General features: G+C 33.8%; 1 protein-coding gene across 1 annotated transcript; it reads right to left on the bottom strand.

The window, feature by feature from the left end:
- Window positions 1–158: 158 nt before the first annotated feature.
- On the bottom strand, window positions 159–14,833 carry LOC147072008 (trans-1,2-dihydrobenzene-1,2-diol dehydrogenase-like). Its single transcript, XM_085946304.1, has 6 exons — window positions 14,466–14,833; window positions 8,117–8,318; window positions 7,321–7,612; window positions 3,123–3,369; window positions 1,217–1,367; window positions 159–572 (listed from the first exon to the last, which is right to left on the bottom strand). Exons 2-6 carry the CDS (start codon window positions 8,316–8,318, stop codon window positions 469–471), a joined length of 996 nt encoding a protein of 331 aa, XP_085802430.1. The 5' UTR covers window positions 14,466–14,833; the 3' UTR covers window positions 159–468.
- Between the last annotated feature and the right edge of the window lie 338 nt (window positions 14,834–15,171).

Raw genomic sequence — 15,171 nt, 5'->3', positions numbered from 1 at the left:
ATATTATTATAGAAGTTATTGTACTATTGTATATGTACTGCTGTGGGCAAATAATATTTAGCACTGAATTCCATTCATTGTTATGATGTGTGCTTTCGTAAAAATATTTAAACAATTAATCTGTACTTGGAGAACTTTGGTGAAATAAAACTGGTATAATGAATTAACAATAAGTAAATATTTTTTATTTTTGTCTTCCTAAAATCTAATACATTGATTATCTATTTAAGTGGTCAAGTCGAAGTAATTAATTTAGTCACAAACACTGTTAATTGAAATATTTTTTAAATAGTGTAAATTCAGTTTTATAATATAATAATAATATTATAATGCCATAATAAACAATTATTATGGCATTGGTGATTATTTTGTTATAGTTAAATGACATTATTTTAAGTAGAGGATCCTTTCAGATCAACACTGTGATAATTAAATTATTCTTTAATATTATTAGTGAATGAGATTGAGTCAATCTTGTTGAAAGACAACTCCCAGTTGTTTCCGTAATTCATCCTCTAGTTTCGCCAGCAAAAGACTGTCTGCATGTGATACTTTTGGACTCTCCAGTAATCCTATAAAATAGAACATTGATTATTATTATAATTTTCAATACACACCCAGAAATATAATAATAATGAGTGAACCTACATGAAAACGAACGAATCCTATTGTCGAATATTAAACGATACGTATGGCAATAAAAAAAAATAAACATGAGGCGCCAGGAATATTGTAATAATTTATTTACTCATTCATTGTTCACGATTTGCACTAAAAATAGTTCTGTCTTTCTGGTCTGTCTGACAAATTCGTTTCTGCCCATAATATATCAAGGAAATGTTTCTTAACCTTTTTACATCCGCTGACTACAAAAAAATCAAAAAATGTTTTGCGGACCATCAACATTGGAATAAAATAATAAATATTTATATTTACACTATTTATGAAACAATTGTTGACATATAATACAACCCCACTTCAAATGTTGGGTTTCTAGGTATTTATTTTTGAACTGCAGAAAATTTTTGCGGCCCACCCAAAAATCTTCGTGGACCACCAGTTAAAAAACTATCTATCAAGGCACTTTTATAGCTGAAATTATTATATTTTTTAACATTTGGAAGTTATCTGACTGACATATATGTTTTATAAGATTATTTTTCATACAGGTTTATTAATGTAACTATGTACATAATTAAAATAGATCGACTCTCACCTGCATTGATGCATTTCCTGCATTCTTCTGCTTCATAACTCAATCCTGCACTATTGTGAAAATTGAATTGTTGCGGCAAATTTGGCAATTCCCATTCAGTTATATCTGCAGGAGATGCTTGAAAAATTGTCGGTGCCCAGAACGTATTTAACTGCAAAATTAAATCAAATCTCTCATTAGTGTTTCATATCATCCTGGCTTCAGTAAAATTAGAAAAATAGACCAACTCTGAAGACTGCCAAGTAAATACAAAAAACTTGCCGTTATCAGACCTTTGACAACCTGGGGTCGGTCCTTATCCAAACTATCTAGCCAGAAAATTATTATACATTATTATTTTTACTGGTTTATTGTCATTCATACGTTGCACACAACTGGCCAGTGCAGTATCCCAATCCCAAAATCGTACAGACTGTAAAGCTCAGCATTGTATTCTTTCTTCCAAATATTGTTGGCCCTGATTCACACATATATACGGCAGAGTATATTTTGAAAATATTTATTGCTCATTCGTTTCGCAGAATAATTAATATTTCCGAAGTGCATTTAGCATAAAGCAGTAGCGAAGGGTGGAGGTAGGCTGTTAAGATCTGCCATAAATAGTGCACATTAAACTTTGTTAGTCATATGTATGTATTTGTTTTTATTCAACTAAGACTACAATATTGACTACGTTACGAAAAATTTTTGCACAATTTTTCATTCATACTTACTTGTTTTCGTTGGATTAAGCATACATATTGTTGTTTCATTATGCCCTGCCTAAACCAAACTAATAGATAAAAAATATTATTCCATCTATAAAATATCTAAATTTATGTATGATTTAATTGTTTAATTTATGACTATATGTATTTATGTATTTTTTGACTATTATTTATTATGGCTTAGTCTCTCAGGGTTCAATTGAATTTTAAAAACTAACTGACACCGTCTGTAAATTGTAGTCTTATTTCAATGAAAACAAAAATACGTATGACTGACAAAGTTTAGTGTGCATTGTTTATGGCTGTTCTCAACAGCCTACCTCCACCCTTCGCCACTGGCATAAGATTTGCAAAAAACTCCCTAATTAATTAATGATTTTTACAAAATTCTTATTCATATAAAGATTGTTTGCATAATTCTGAAAGCCACCGCTTTGCCACAAAAAAATTAGATAGCTAGGAACTAAAAATGACTAATCATGTAACGACTTGGATTCAAGTATGCATACAGTAGCACCTAACATTTACAGCATTATACCCCGTTTACACATGCATGGATTTGACAGTCAGTATTATCGCGGCCATAACAAGAAAATGTATGGTTAAACATGTATTCTGCAGTTGCAAGCTACATGCATGAATCAAAAAAGTTTAGAAGCTTCTGAATTTTCATGTAACAGTAGGATTTTTTTGATCTGCGCCGCCTGCACAGTAGAACGATAGTGGCGAACCTGCCGGCAAAAAACGAATTACGAACGAATTTTCAGGTTGACCAACTTTCACTACCTGTCAAATAATACGAAATAGTACCATAAACTGACAACATCGCGTCTCTCTTATAGAATGAGATTGCAGAGACAGTCAGCACGTTTACGTGTAAATAGTTATTGTCACGGTAGTTTAAAATATGCACTATTGCTGCCAGTAAATCCATGCACTGGTATACAGGCGCTATTAGCTCACTGTGCATTTACCGCATCTGTAAATTGCACAATATGCCAGGTCACAGCAAAAAATGAATTGAACACAGTGCCAGTATATAATCACTCAAAGACTTGGACTTTGCCAATGATATAACTAGAGATTGTTATATTTTCGTTTATGTATACAATAATTTTCTAAACATAAATACACATTCATTAAAAATCAAAATCAAGAGGAATGTACATAATAAGAAGGCTTGTATTGAAAGATTAAACCTTAATAGTTCCATTTGATCCTATGATCACTGCCTCATTTGTTAATGCAACTTTGGAATGTGTGGTAAGGGTCGCCGTCCTCCCATTGCTGTACGTCAACACACAGGACATTGATTCGTCGATGCCATCCGAATTGAGATGTCCGGCACACACAATTTTTAACGGTTCTTCTTTATAGACCAGCTGAGCGAACTGAAGAACGTAAACACCTAAATCTAAAACTGTGCCTCCACCAAGTTCTTTCATTCTGGAATGTATAAAAACAAAGTTGTTGTAAAAGAATTTTGACTGTAAATAGAAGGAGTCTAAGTGCCCATGCGCACTTGCGGCAGGCCGCCTCGCGGCTAGCCGCGGCGGCCTGCCGCATGTCGTTTTTTGTATGCAAAGAGCCTACACCATACGCACTTATGCGGTTACCGCAGCGGTTGTCATGCACAGCGCGGCCCGTCCGCGGTCTGCCGCACCGCGGAGAGCTACGCACTAGGCGATTAGTCTGCGGCTGACCGCCAGAGTGATTACACGTACCTACCTAGTGTTTTGTTCACTGCAGATCCACGTGACAGCGCGATCGCCCACCTTGATATTGTCGTTTTATTAATCCTTGCTCTATACTTTATCGTATCACACTTCTTTTTATTCCTATTGCAACTTCTTTCACTGTGACAAATTATGAATTTCGTTACGGAAAAATTTATAAATGATATTGAAAAACGGCCTTGCATATGGAATATGAAATGTGCCGAATATGCCAACAGACAGTTAAAAATTCGGAGTTGGGAAGAACTGGTTATTATTTATGGAGGAGAAGAGATTTCAGACGAAGAAAAGAAAAAGATGGGTAAGTGAAAATATTTTTTTATTACTTAAACATATCTGTTCTGCCATTCAACTTGTCCATCGGTTACAAAATATTGAGCAAATAAATCGCGGTATTGCATTGCACTTCTGTTGTTTCTTATTTCACCGTTTGCTTGAATCCCATCGGTTAAAGGGCAGCATAATGATTCTTCAAAGTTGTAACCATCCCTATCTCTAACATAATTATGTAAAATGCAACACGCTTTTATACAGCTACTGACTAAATCCAGATTTACATTCATTGGCCGGTGGAATATACGCCATTTATTGGCAAGAATTCCAAAAGTGCATTCCACATAACGGCGAGCTCTGCATTGCCTGTAATTAAATATCCTTTTTGTTACTGTCAAATGATTTTTTGCGTATGGCCGCATTAAATTTTTAGATAAAGCAAATGCTTCGTCGCCGACTAAAACGTATGGCATCGGTGTAGTGTTGCTTTGCGATATAGGGGCTGGTTGTGGAATATTCAGAGAATTGTCGTTCATTTTTTTGTAAAAAATAGAATTTTTGAAAATTGAAGAATCACCAAATTTTCCATACGCACCGACATCTACCGTTATAAATTTGTAATTAGTGTCACATATTGCTAATAAAACTACCGAAAAATAGTTTTTATAATTATAAAACATAGATCCACTGTCTTCTGGTTTTACTATACGTATGTGCTTCCCATCTATTGCTCCTATGCAATTGGGGAAATTAGCTCGCATATGAAAACCTTTAGCTACATTCAGCCATTGTTCCGTAGTTGGTTCTGGTAGACTACTTTCTTTCAGGATGAGCCATATTACTGAGCAGACTTCTCTAACTATTTCTGCGATGGTACTAATTCCCAATCTAAATGAGAAATGCAGATCTGCAAACGTACATCCAGTTGCAAGGTATCTGTAATGAAAAAATATTTTTATTACAGGTGAGACTCTCCAAAAAAAATGGAAGAATGTTAAAGATAACTTCATGAAAGAATTGAAGAATTCGAAAACTTCTCGAAGTGGTTCTGCTGCAAAACGAAAAAACCAATACATATATTTTAATCAATTGATGTTCCTGAAAGACACTGCAACAATTAATATAACGGAAACCAACATCAACGAAGACCAGGCACATAATGAACCCGATGGCCCTTATGGAGCACCAGCAAAGCCGCCGAAGAGGACCAAGAAGGGAAATGATGACGAAGTAGGGAAAGAGCTAATCGGAATTTTAAACAAAAATTTGGAAAATCATAATCTCGAGCAGGATGAAGTCCGGTTATTTTTTTTATCGCTGGTTAAGGATTTTAAGAAAATACCGGAACACCTGCAATTGGACACCAAGTTTGAGATCATGAAAGTAATAAAAAATGCTCAATACCCTACTGCGTTCTCGCAAACACCGTATTATTATCAGGTAGATCAGAGAATAAATTTTCCTTCGAGATATTCCACAAACCCGCATACAACTCAAATGGAACCTCAGCCGTCTATACCAGTCCAGTCTCCCGTACCTGTACAATCTCCTAGTTCAGTACATTCTTTAATTACTATAGAATCACCCTCCCAAATGTCTGAGCAATCCGATGTTTTGGAACTTTTTGAATAAATTAACAACCATGTAATCTGTGTTTTATTTTTCTCACTGAAATTTGTTTTGCGTTTGTGATTTAATAAAAATGTAATACATATAATTTACTGACCTTAGGGCTACCACTAGTTTTTCCTCTGGTGAAATACAAGGACGAAGTTTTGTCTCTGTTCCACGTAGTGAATCGCCCAATGTCATTAATAATTCTTCAAATGATTTATTGCTCATTCTTAAAAACTGGAAAAACTTGTCGTCATATTTTTTCAATTCAGCAAAAAATGTAACGAATAGTCCGTTGTTGTAGCGAGTTTGTAGTAATGGATGCACCCAATATAGTTTTTTCTTCTTTTTTCGTTTCAACCGAGAATACAAATAAACAACAGTAGCGACTGCCTCGACGTTCATTTTGAAACTGACTGCGGCTAGCCGCAACGTAACCGCTGTACCCGCGGTCAGCCGCATTGCGGATAACCGCGAATACAACCGTCACTCGCGGTTAGCCGCCGCGGCTAGCCGCGAGGCGGCCTGCCGCAAGTGCGCATGGGCACTTATAGGTTATTTCATAACTGACATTTGAAATTATTTTTCATTCGCATGAAGTGTGGTTAAGTTGGTAAACTCCACAAATATTAAAATCGCTCAGTTACCATTCCAATTTTCTTACATATGCAATGCTGGCCATTTTTCATGTTCATTGTGATTACTTACTCAGGTGCATTGTTTAAACTGTTTTTCAACTAAATAATAATGCCGAAGTGTAGTATTATTGGTTGCTTATCTATTCATCGTGATGGATTATCTTTTTATATGCCTTGCAAATTGGAAAATAAATGTCATTGCAGTAGTGTGAAGCTGTAAATGAACCTACAGTGTGAAGTCAGTTGTGGCTAACTTAATCAGTGGACCAGTGGTCCTTTTTTTTGCTCTGACATCCACCTCGATAGAAGGTTTTTTCCAGAGCGTTGGAGCGGAGCTCGGAGCAGGAGCACAGAGCAGTGGAGCAATGGGGTTTTATCATCCGGAGCAGAAGCGGAGCCGGAGCACTGAAAATTTGTAGTGCTCCACTGCTCCGGATGTTTTTTTTTATTATTATATTTTCGTCCTAAAATCATATGAAAGTAGTATATTTTGACACTTTGCAGATGATTTGCTGTCGGAAATTTTGTTTAATAGAATTAATAATGAAAATGACGATTTTTTTAAACATACTTATTTTTTATTTTTCTAACATTTGTAGGTGTACATAATATAATACTTTTTACCCGGAGCGAAGCCGGAGCAAGTATTAGGTCCCGGAGCAACTCAAAAAAGGGTCCGCTCCAACGCTTTGGTTTTTTCAACATCTTTGGTTCTATTCACAAAGAGATTTTATATATTATTGAAAATGATGCTGAAAAATGTTTAATAAAGTCAATTATTCAATTGGCTGCAAGCATGGTTTGAATAAAATCTAAGCATCAGTGCGAGTGAGAAAGCGCTTGGCTACATATAGCCGGACAATCTCCCTGGTCTTATTTCTTACTCTATGGCCACACATCATATCACATTACAGCTTAATTTATAGCAAGATTACGAATTAGAATAGAAAATTAGAAGTAGTAGACATCTTGGAAAAGCCATGGCTAACAATATACCTAAGCGCTAATGTTGAATAAATAATTCCCATTATAAATTTTCACCCCTAGACTAATTATATACCTACTTGTTATTGTAAGACACCAAAAATAGTACTTTAATGCAGCTCAAAATTAGTGTTGTATTTTTTATTACTTACGATAATCTATCTTCCTCACTGATTTCTACACCAAACTGCACGTTGACTTGGAATACGTCTCCAAGATATCCTGATTGTATGTGTCTATCGAGAGATTCATAAGCTGGAAAGCATCTCGACCAAATACCCTCCATTAGGAAAAGCTTTTGTAGTTTTGCGATGTCTATCAATGCTTTTGCTTCTTTATAATTCATGCACAGTGGTTTTTCACATAGAACGTGTTTTCCATTTTCAAGCATCAGTTTAGAAAGAGCAAAGTGCTGGGGATTTAATACACCTATGTACACGATATCTGTAATAAGAGAAAACAAAAATGAGGCATCTATTTCCAAATCCGATATGTCCACAATTCAATTAGCAGCCCTCGTAGTCCAATGTTTAAAGCAGTGACTTCGGGGGCTTCGGGATCGATTCCCAGTGAAGTCACAATTCATTTAAGTATATAATTTTCTCAAAACCCAAGTATTTCTGTGATTGTTTCACCGCCACTACTACACTACTATCGTTAGTCATCGTCTGTTATGTTAAAATGAAAAAATCACATGTTGTTTTTTAATGTGTGTTTGGATTCGGAACATTGACCAGATTGGTTGAGCAAGTGACATTCATGTCTTGTAAAATAATCTGTTGTTTCTTAGTGGTTTTCTAAGTGGTTTCTTAAATATGTGCTCGAGTACACTCAATAAGTAAAATATATTTATTTATATATCATGATCTTAATTAAACTAGGGTTACCTTAATGTGTCCATGGACATGGACAGAAAATGTACAGAAATACGGTCTTATGTTATCTTACCAACGTTTTCATTTTTCGCCAACTTCTCATAGCTTCCGTGTACTTTTTTTATGTTATAATGAGTTGCAAAATTTTCTGCTCTGTCACGATGGCTGGCGGCGATAGCCACTACTCGGTGATCGGAAGGCGGTAGCGTGCTGAGAGCCAGCACAAAGTCGTGGCTCATCATACCAGCTCCGGCAATACCCCAACGGAGCGGCATCTGAAAATATTACATGCGTCCATTACACACGTACAGGAAAGGGGAAACTTGGAGTGAATGAAAACAAATATTTTTTTTTCCATTGGTATAATACCAACATCACAGTATTAAATTGGAGACGTTAGCAGAATTTGACTAAAAATCTGCATAATCACCCTTGTTGCAAAGTAGGGTTCATTCTCAACCGTGTCGTCGGTCCACCTCATAAATGAAAAATATTTGAAAAAATTAAAACAAAAACAAACTTATGTGCAGGGGAAAACCTCAATTTTACATGCCCGGAATTCAGGTTTTCCCGAATTATGATATCTCTTAACAATGGCCTCTGCAACGAACCCAAAACGTCGAGGAAAGAAGGAATAAATACACGCGGTGGAAATCTAAGAATCTATTACGATCGACTGCAATGTCTATGGGCAGCAACTTTTTTACAAACTATGTCCATCACGTCTAGATCAAGGTTCTTAAATCCGGTGAACATTAAACGTTATAATATATTATAAACTATTCAAAAGTTATGTCAAAATTGTTTCCAAACATTCACATACTATCTGATACAAATGACCTTGTATTTTTGTTTTCCAATGCAGTTGGAAAACATTTTCATATAAGTACAAAAAAAATTCCTGGTCTAGACTAGGGTTGAATTAGAAAATGAATTATTCACACAAAGTGAGAAAATAATATGTATACCAGCTGCAAAAATTGAAAATATATTTCAAATTTATTAAAAATAACACAAAAATTGCACACACCTTTTTACAGGTAACTTACTTAACAAGATAAGAGACTAACTAACATAAATGATAAAATTCTTTAGTGTCATAAATTTTATAAGAAAATAAAATGTGGGAGATATTCGGTGTATGCTTTGCAGGTAAAATATTTCCACAGACATTTTGTAAGAAAAATTGAGATAAATCAGAAGAATATTTTTTAATAGTAAATTTATATCTAGGAATCAGTCACAAGTACATTGTTTGACATGTTTGATGTATTTTATCCATCAAGTAAGACTATCGAATTTTCAGATTTATTTATTCTTATCTTATTTTAAAACACTGCATGTTTGTGAGTGGATTTGTGCCATTAAAAACATAATCACTATTAAAATTTTGATAAACAATTTGATAAAGAATAATTGATTATTGTTCTCTGTAAATTTAATCTGAATATAAAATTTTAATAACATTAAACTCACTTGTTTACCGAGCTGTTTTAAATTCTAACAGAAGTTTGTTCTGGATTAAAATTCAGTAGATATAATTTAAATTCAAGGCTGACAGTGACAGACACAAAAAAAACTATTTCTATAGAACATATTATTAAATAAAATTACATAATGATGCAAAAATATTAAATTTTTCAATGACAGTGAATTTTATTACATTTGCTGATACAACAACGCCGTTTGCCATTGATATTTTAAAAATCTCATTTCATGTATTTTTTTAATTGAATTTAGTGTACATTTACATTGAAATTTTATATTATTTCTACTTGTTAAGCATCCACTGTGGAGGAGAGGTTAAGATGTGCAAAGATTCGAATCCTGTCATCATCAACATCACGTAGTCACCAATATTCAGTGAATTTTTGGCGTGCCTCTTTTCTCCCGCCTAATTGGATTCCTAGATATCATTGTCATTGTCTGTTCATAGTTGTCATATAATGCATGTGACCTAATCAGCATAGTCTCCTAATCGTGATTGATGAAACTGTGCTGTAGTCATTGTATCGTTATCGCCATCTCCAATACCGCCATATATACGGCAGCGGTGACATCCCTTGGCACAGTGCCGCCTTTATACAAATAGCCGCATCCAGGCTTTTATTGTCTCAATGTTTATATAAATTCTTTTTCTACTAAATTTTATTATCTTTTTATTCTTGGCTGCCTTAAATAGATAAATGCGATGAAAATCTACATAATATCCACTAAAGGTTGGAGTAGGTAGTAGTTACCAGCGCCACAGGTGGAAATTTCTCGTCTTCGCGGAATACATACCTTCCTTAATTTTCCGCTCTTTAGAATTTGCCACGCATAAGCAACACATGCCTGCTTGCCACCACGGGACGTCACTGTACGGCAAAAAGTTTTAGTGGTGGAGTATTCAATCCTGTGGTTGCGTCAAACTCTTATGTTGTGTTTAGATCCATGGCATTGACCCAATAGATTTAAGGGGTGGCTAACAACTAAAATGTCTGCGCTGGGGTCTTTATATTATGTCCCGTGGTTGAATAGAAATAGTGATTTACCTTCTTTTTTTTAATCTACTTACTCATAATCTTTTGCCACTGGTTACAGTATAAATTTATCATAATACATTATAAATAGATACTGATTATCATTATTGATTAAATAAAATGATCTTCTCGAATAACGTATATAAGATAGAATTTGAGTCATTTGAGATATCGTATGTCACACTGTTAAATTCATATGGGAATACCCTTAACTCGTCAATAGAAGGTTGTCGAGAAATAAAAATTATGGAGTGAAGACGCAGGGAAAAAAATTGATGGTTTGACTTCTACTGTAGTGAATGAACACTGCCAGAAAGATTGCCGGGGTAAACTTAATGAAAACAGTACACGACGGAGTAGAATCAAGGTTAACGAAGATAACTGAATTGAGAAACTGAGAAAATAAAATTATGTTGGTTGAAATGTGTTTTTTATTTATGTAATAATAATAGTGGAACTTGTTCAATACATTAAAAACCTTTTATTGCATGGAAACACTATTAAAATTATAAATAAAACCAAACTGACCCTGAAATACTCACCTCAAAATCACAATGACCATTAAATACTTATTAGTAATTTTTCACTGTTAACTCTTGATCGAATGATATTAAAAATAACAAACACTTCAAAATGTTTAATTACAATTTTATTGGTACATATTACACATATTAGTCTCATCCTTTAAATCCAGGGTTGGCGAACCTTTTTACGTACACGTGCCGAAATTTCCTAAATATTATTTGTTGACTGTTTGATGTGCTGAGAAGTTTTTAATAATGATAAGTTCAAAAAATATAATTGAGTTCTTGAGCATTATTGTATTACTTAGTTTGGTTTTTTATACATAAATTGACTCCAGATTTGCTCCGATCAGGCATTCTCTCACTACAGTGGTTTCAATCATTGTAAAATGATTGTAAATCAATCAAAGTCAGAGGTTCACAGCGCAGCTTCCCCCGTCGCCTGATGAGGTCAGTGCGAAAATAATATGATGTGTGACGCATAAAACCTAAGGACTGACCTATGCAATTTAAATTAAACGTAATGCTTATTCTTATCTTAGCTTAGTATCTGCCTGCTATTAGGTAAATATTATTGGCATACAGAAATATATATATTATATAAAATATACAGAAAATATAATTAAATCACACAGTTATGAAAAATCGTGTAGAGTTGAGATACGAGGGTGGGTCAATAATTCCTTAGAAAAAAGCATTAAAACAGGTTTTATTTTTGTATTTTTTTTTTATTTCTCAACATAATTTCCTTGGAGCTCAATACATTTGGTTAGACGTTTCTCAATTTTTTTTAAACCGCCAGAAAAATAAGTTTTCGGAAGGTCCTCAAAATAAGCATTTGTCCGATCGATGACTTCTTCATTTGAAAAAAAACGTTGTCCACTTAGCCATTTTTTTAAGTTTGGGAAAAGGAAAAAGTCACTGGGGGCTAAATCTGGCGAATACGGTGGGTGGTCGACCAATTCGAACTTCAATTCTTCAATTTTAGCCATTGATCGTAAACATGTGTGAACACGGGCATTGTCCTGATGAAAGAGGATTTTTTTCCTGTTTAAATGAGGCCGTTTTTCTTCAATTTTGTTTTTTAGCTGGTCCAATAAAGATGCATAATAATCCCCTGTTATTGTTTTTCCTTTTTCCAAATAGTCAACGAAAATAATTTCACGTGCATCCCAAAATACAGTAGCCATAACCTTGCCAGCTGATTTTACGGTTTTCGCCTTCTTTGGACATGGTTTGCCTTCGCAATCCACTGCTTTGACTGTTCTTTCGTCTCGGGAGTATAGTGGTGTATCCATGTTTCATCTACAGTCACAAAGCGACGAAAAAATTCATCCGGATTGCGTTGCATGAGCGACAACAGGGCTTTAGAGGCCACCACCCTACTGCGTTTATTGTCGACTGTGAGCAAACGCGGCACCCATCTTGCAGAAATATTTTTCATGCCCAATTTGTCATGTAAAATAGAAATGACGCTACCTTTTGAGATCCCTGTAACCTCAATTATCTCACTCAACTTTAATCTTCGGTCACTTAACACCATATCGTGGATTTTATTGATCATTTCTGGTGTAGTCACCTCTACAGGACGTCCTGAGCGTGGTTCATCCTTTGTTGATGTACGACCACGTTTAAATTCATTTAACCAGTTATAAATAGTTGCAAGTGAAGGAGCAGATATGCCGTGAACTAAATCCAACTCATTTTTTATTTCCTTTGCTGTTAACCCTTTTATATTAAAATGTTTAATAACAACTCTAAACTCAATTTTCTCCATTTTCCATTTTTCCATTTTCCACAAGCAAATTTTTTTTTTAAATGTACGAGAAACACACAACAACCCGACCAATCTGATTGAAACTTCGCAGCATACCGAATCGGTAGTGCCGCTGCATGAAAACAAACCGCTTGAAGTACTAGTCGCGCCACCTGTCGGCTTTTCTAAGGACTTATTGACCCACCCTCGTATATATTTAATGATTACAAGAAAAAAACATGACAAAAACACAAATATGCTTTTAAAAGAATGAAAAATAAAATATATAATGAACATAAAAATACAATTAACAATTCAAATTGTAAGTAAAGTTATAATGAGTGGTAAGTTTTGGAGCAACTTAATTTGAAAGAGGCAAGAGAACAAAACAGTTCCACTAAATCACTGTGATGATTAATTGAATAGTTTAATTATTATAAATAGTAGTAATTAAGAGTCGAGCCACCGGATGATAGTTATTAGATTGGTTTTATTTGAATGGCGTATAGTGAAAAGTGAAAAAATGCGACAATGAATATTGACTTACGTTACAATTTCCTTCCCAAATATGTTAAGAAAAATTCCAAAAAACGTTTCTTTGGTTGTTCTATTTTATAGCTCTTTTCCGTATACAAACAATATATTATTTAAATTTTCCAAATAAAACATAAAAATTATCACTAAGAGTTTATTCGTGATACTAAAACTTGCGTGATAATTATTACAGTTTTTTTTATCAACATTGTAATAACATAATGCCACTTGATCCTGACTAGCTTGCATTTTAAAATAGAGATGTTATATGAATATCAAAAAAAACTTCTGGCAAAGGATCCTATTACCTACAAAATTATTATTCTGTCAACTACAGTATTGGATTACTTAGTATGTATGTAAATATTTGCAGTGTATATTTTTTTTCAATATAAAAATGATATGCCTTTAAATTACAAAACATATTAAATATGTAAATAGGCTATGCTATACCATTTTTTTATTTGTTGCTGTGATAGTATTCATAATGCCATTAATAAGACAGAATCTAACAATTATATTTTTAATTTAATGTCAGGGCTCGAAATGATCGGAGCGCCGTTTCAGTTTGTAAAATCGGTAAAATTATCCCTCCGTATCGTGGAAAACATAATTTGATCATATGAGCTAGATGGGCCATATAACAAAAAATCTAACACACTTATTTTTATAAAATACACATAAAATTTGATAACTATATTAATATCTTTAGAAAATTGACGAGCGCTCCGGTTCGTAAACTTTTCCATTTTGAGCGCTGTTAAATGTAAATAATAGAAGTCTATAAAAAAAATCACAAGATGTATGCGGTATCTTTTGAGGCTGTTTTTTTATGAAGATTGGTTGCTTACAATTTGCATCCACAAATTGACTGTAAAAATTTGACCACTCTAATGCAACTCATCAGCTAAAAGTGTTTTAACCTTTGCCCCTTTGTGGGATAATCAATTTTATGTGGATTTATTTATTTAGATACCTACATTCACTTAAATAATGTAACTGGACATAGGCAACTCGAGATGTTCATTGTCAGTCTTATATAAGTACAAAATAGATTGAAAATATCTACAATATTAAACAACCTACCTTCTTTATTAGTTTCGTCAAAAGTGGTTGAATAAAATATGATATTCCAATTCAGTTTTATAACCTAGTCACAACAATGATGCACAAAATTTATTGCTATTGCATTATGACACTCACAAATTAATTATTTGTCTTCCATTCAAACAGTATCTAAAGATCTTAAAACATTTTTTATTTATCTACTTACTGAGGCTATAATATTAATATTTACGTCATAGATATTTTAAAATCACTTGAAATAATTATTCTATATTTGCTCACTATTTTTAAAATAAACACTTCACTTTATTCAAAGTACAAAGCATAGCTCAATAGAAATAATACTAATATCATTTTCGCATTGAAGCTATATTTCTTATCACATGTGTGCTTTGTTTCTGTTTGCACAATAAATTATCATATCTTTTTACAATGTCATATGTGCCATCCCACTATTACTCCCATTATTATGGGCCTTCTGCATAATGACCTGAAGTATCATTATGCTGCTCACTTGTGCAGTGCAATCTTAAAAGTGATAAATGGCAGTCATAAGACAATAGAGTACCTACCTGCGAAACAAATTAGAAGGCAAAAAAAATACATCAGAGTGTACTTAATAACCACTTATTATCAGTATGACTAATTGAAGCTTATTGTCGCTTGAATTCATTGATTATTTTTCTCTAAAATTAAATGCATGGCTAGTCACTAGAACGACTTAATT

Source organism: Rhyacophila brunnea, unplaced genomic scaffold (genome assembly GCF_057557595.1).
Source record: "Rhyacophila brunnea isolate RB1 unplaced genomic scaffold, BYU_Rbru_1.0 scaffold_2, whole genome shotgun sequence".
NCBI classification, from domain to species: Eukaryota; Metazoa; Arthropoda; class Insecta; order Trichoptera; family Rhyacophilidae; genus Rhyacophila; species Rhyacophila brunnea.
The sequence above is the reverse complement of the archived record's forward strand: the minus strand, read 5'-3'. Positions and strand labels throughout refer to the sequence as shown.

Bases quoted from the DNA above. Each gene is read 5' to 3' on its own strand.
- LOC147072008 (XM_085946304.1), bottom strand. From the start codon at position 8,318: ATGCCGCTCCGTTGGGGTATTGCCGGAGCTGGTATGATGAGCCACGAC. The intron at 3,370-7,320 runs GTAAGTAATAAA...TATACATTCCAG, and splicing joins AGTGAGGAAGATAGATTATC to AATGAAAGAACTTGGTGGAG. The intron at 1,368-3,122 runs GTTTAATCTTTC...TTAATTTTGCAG, and splicing joins GATCAAATGGAACTATTAAG to TTAAATACGTTCTGGGCACC.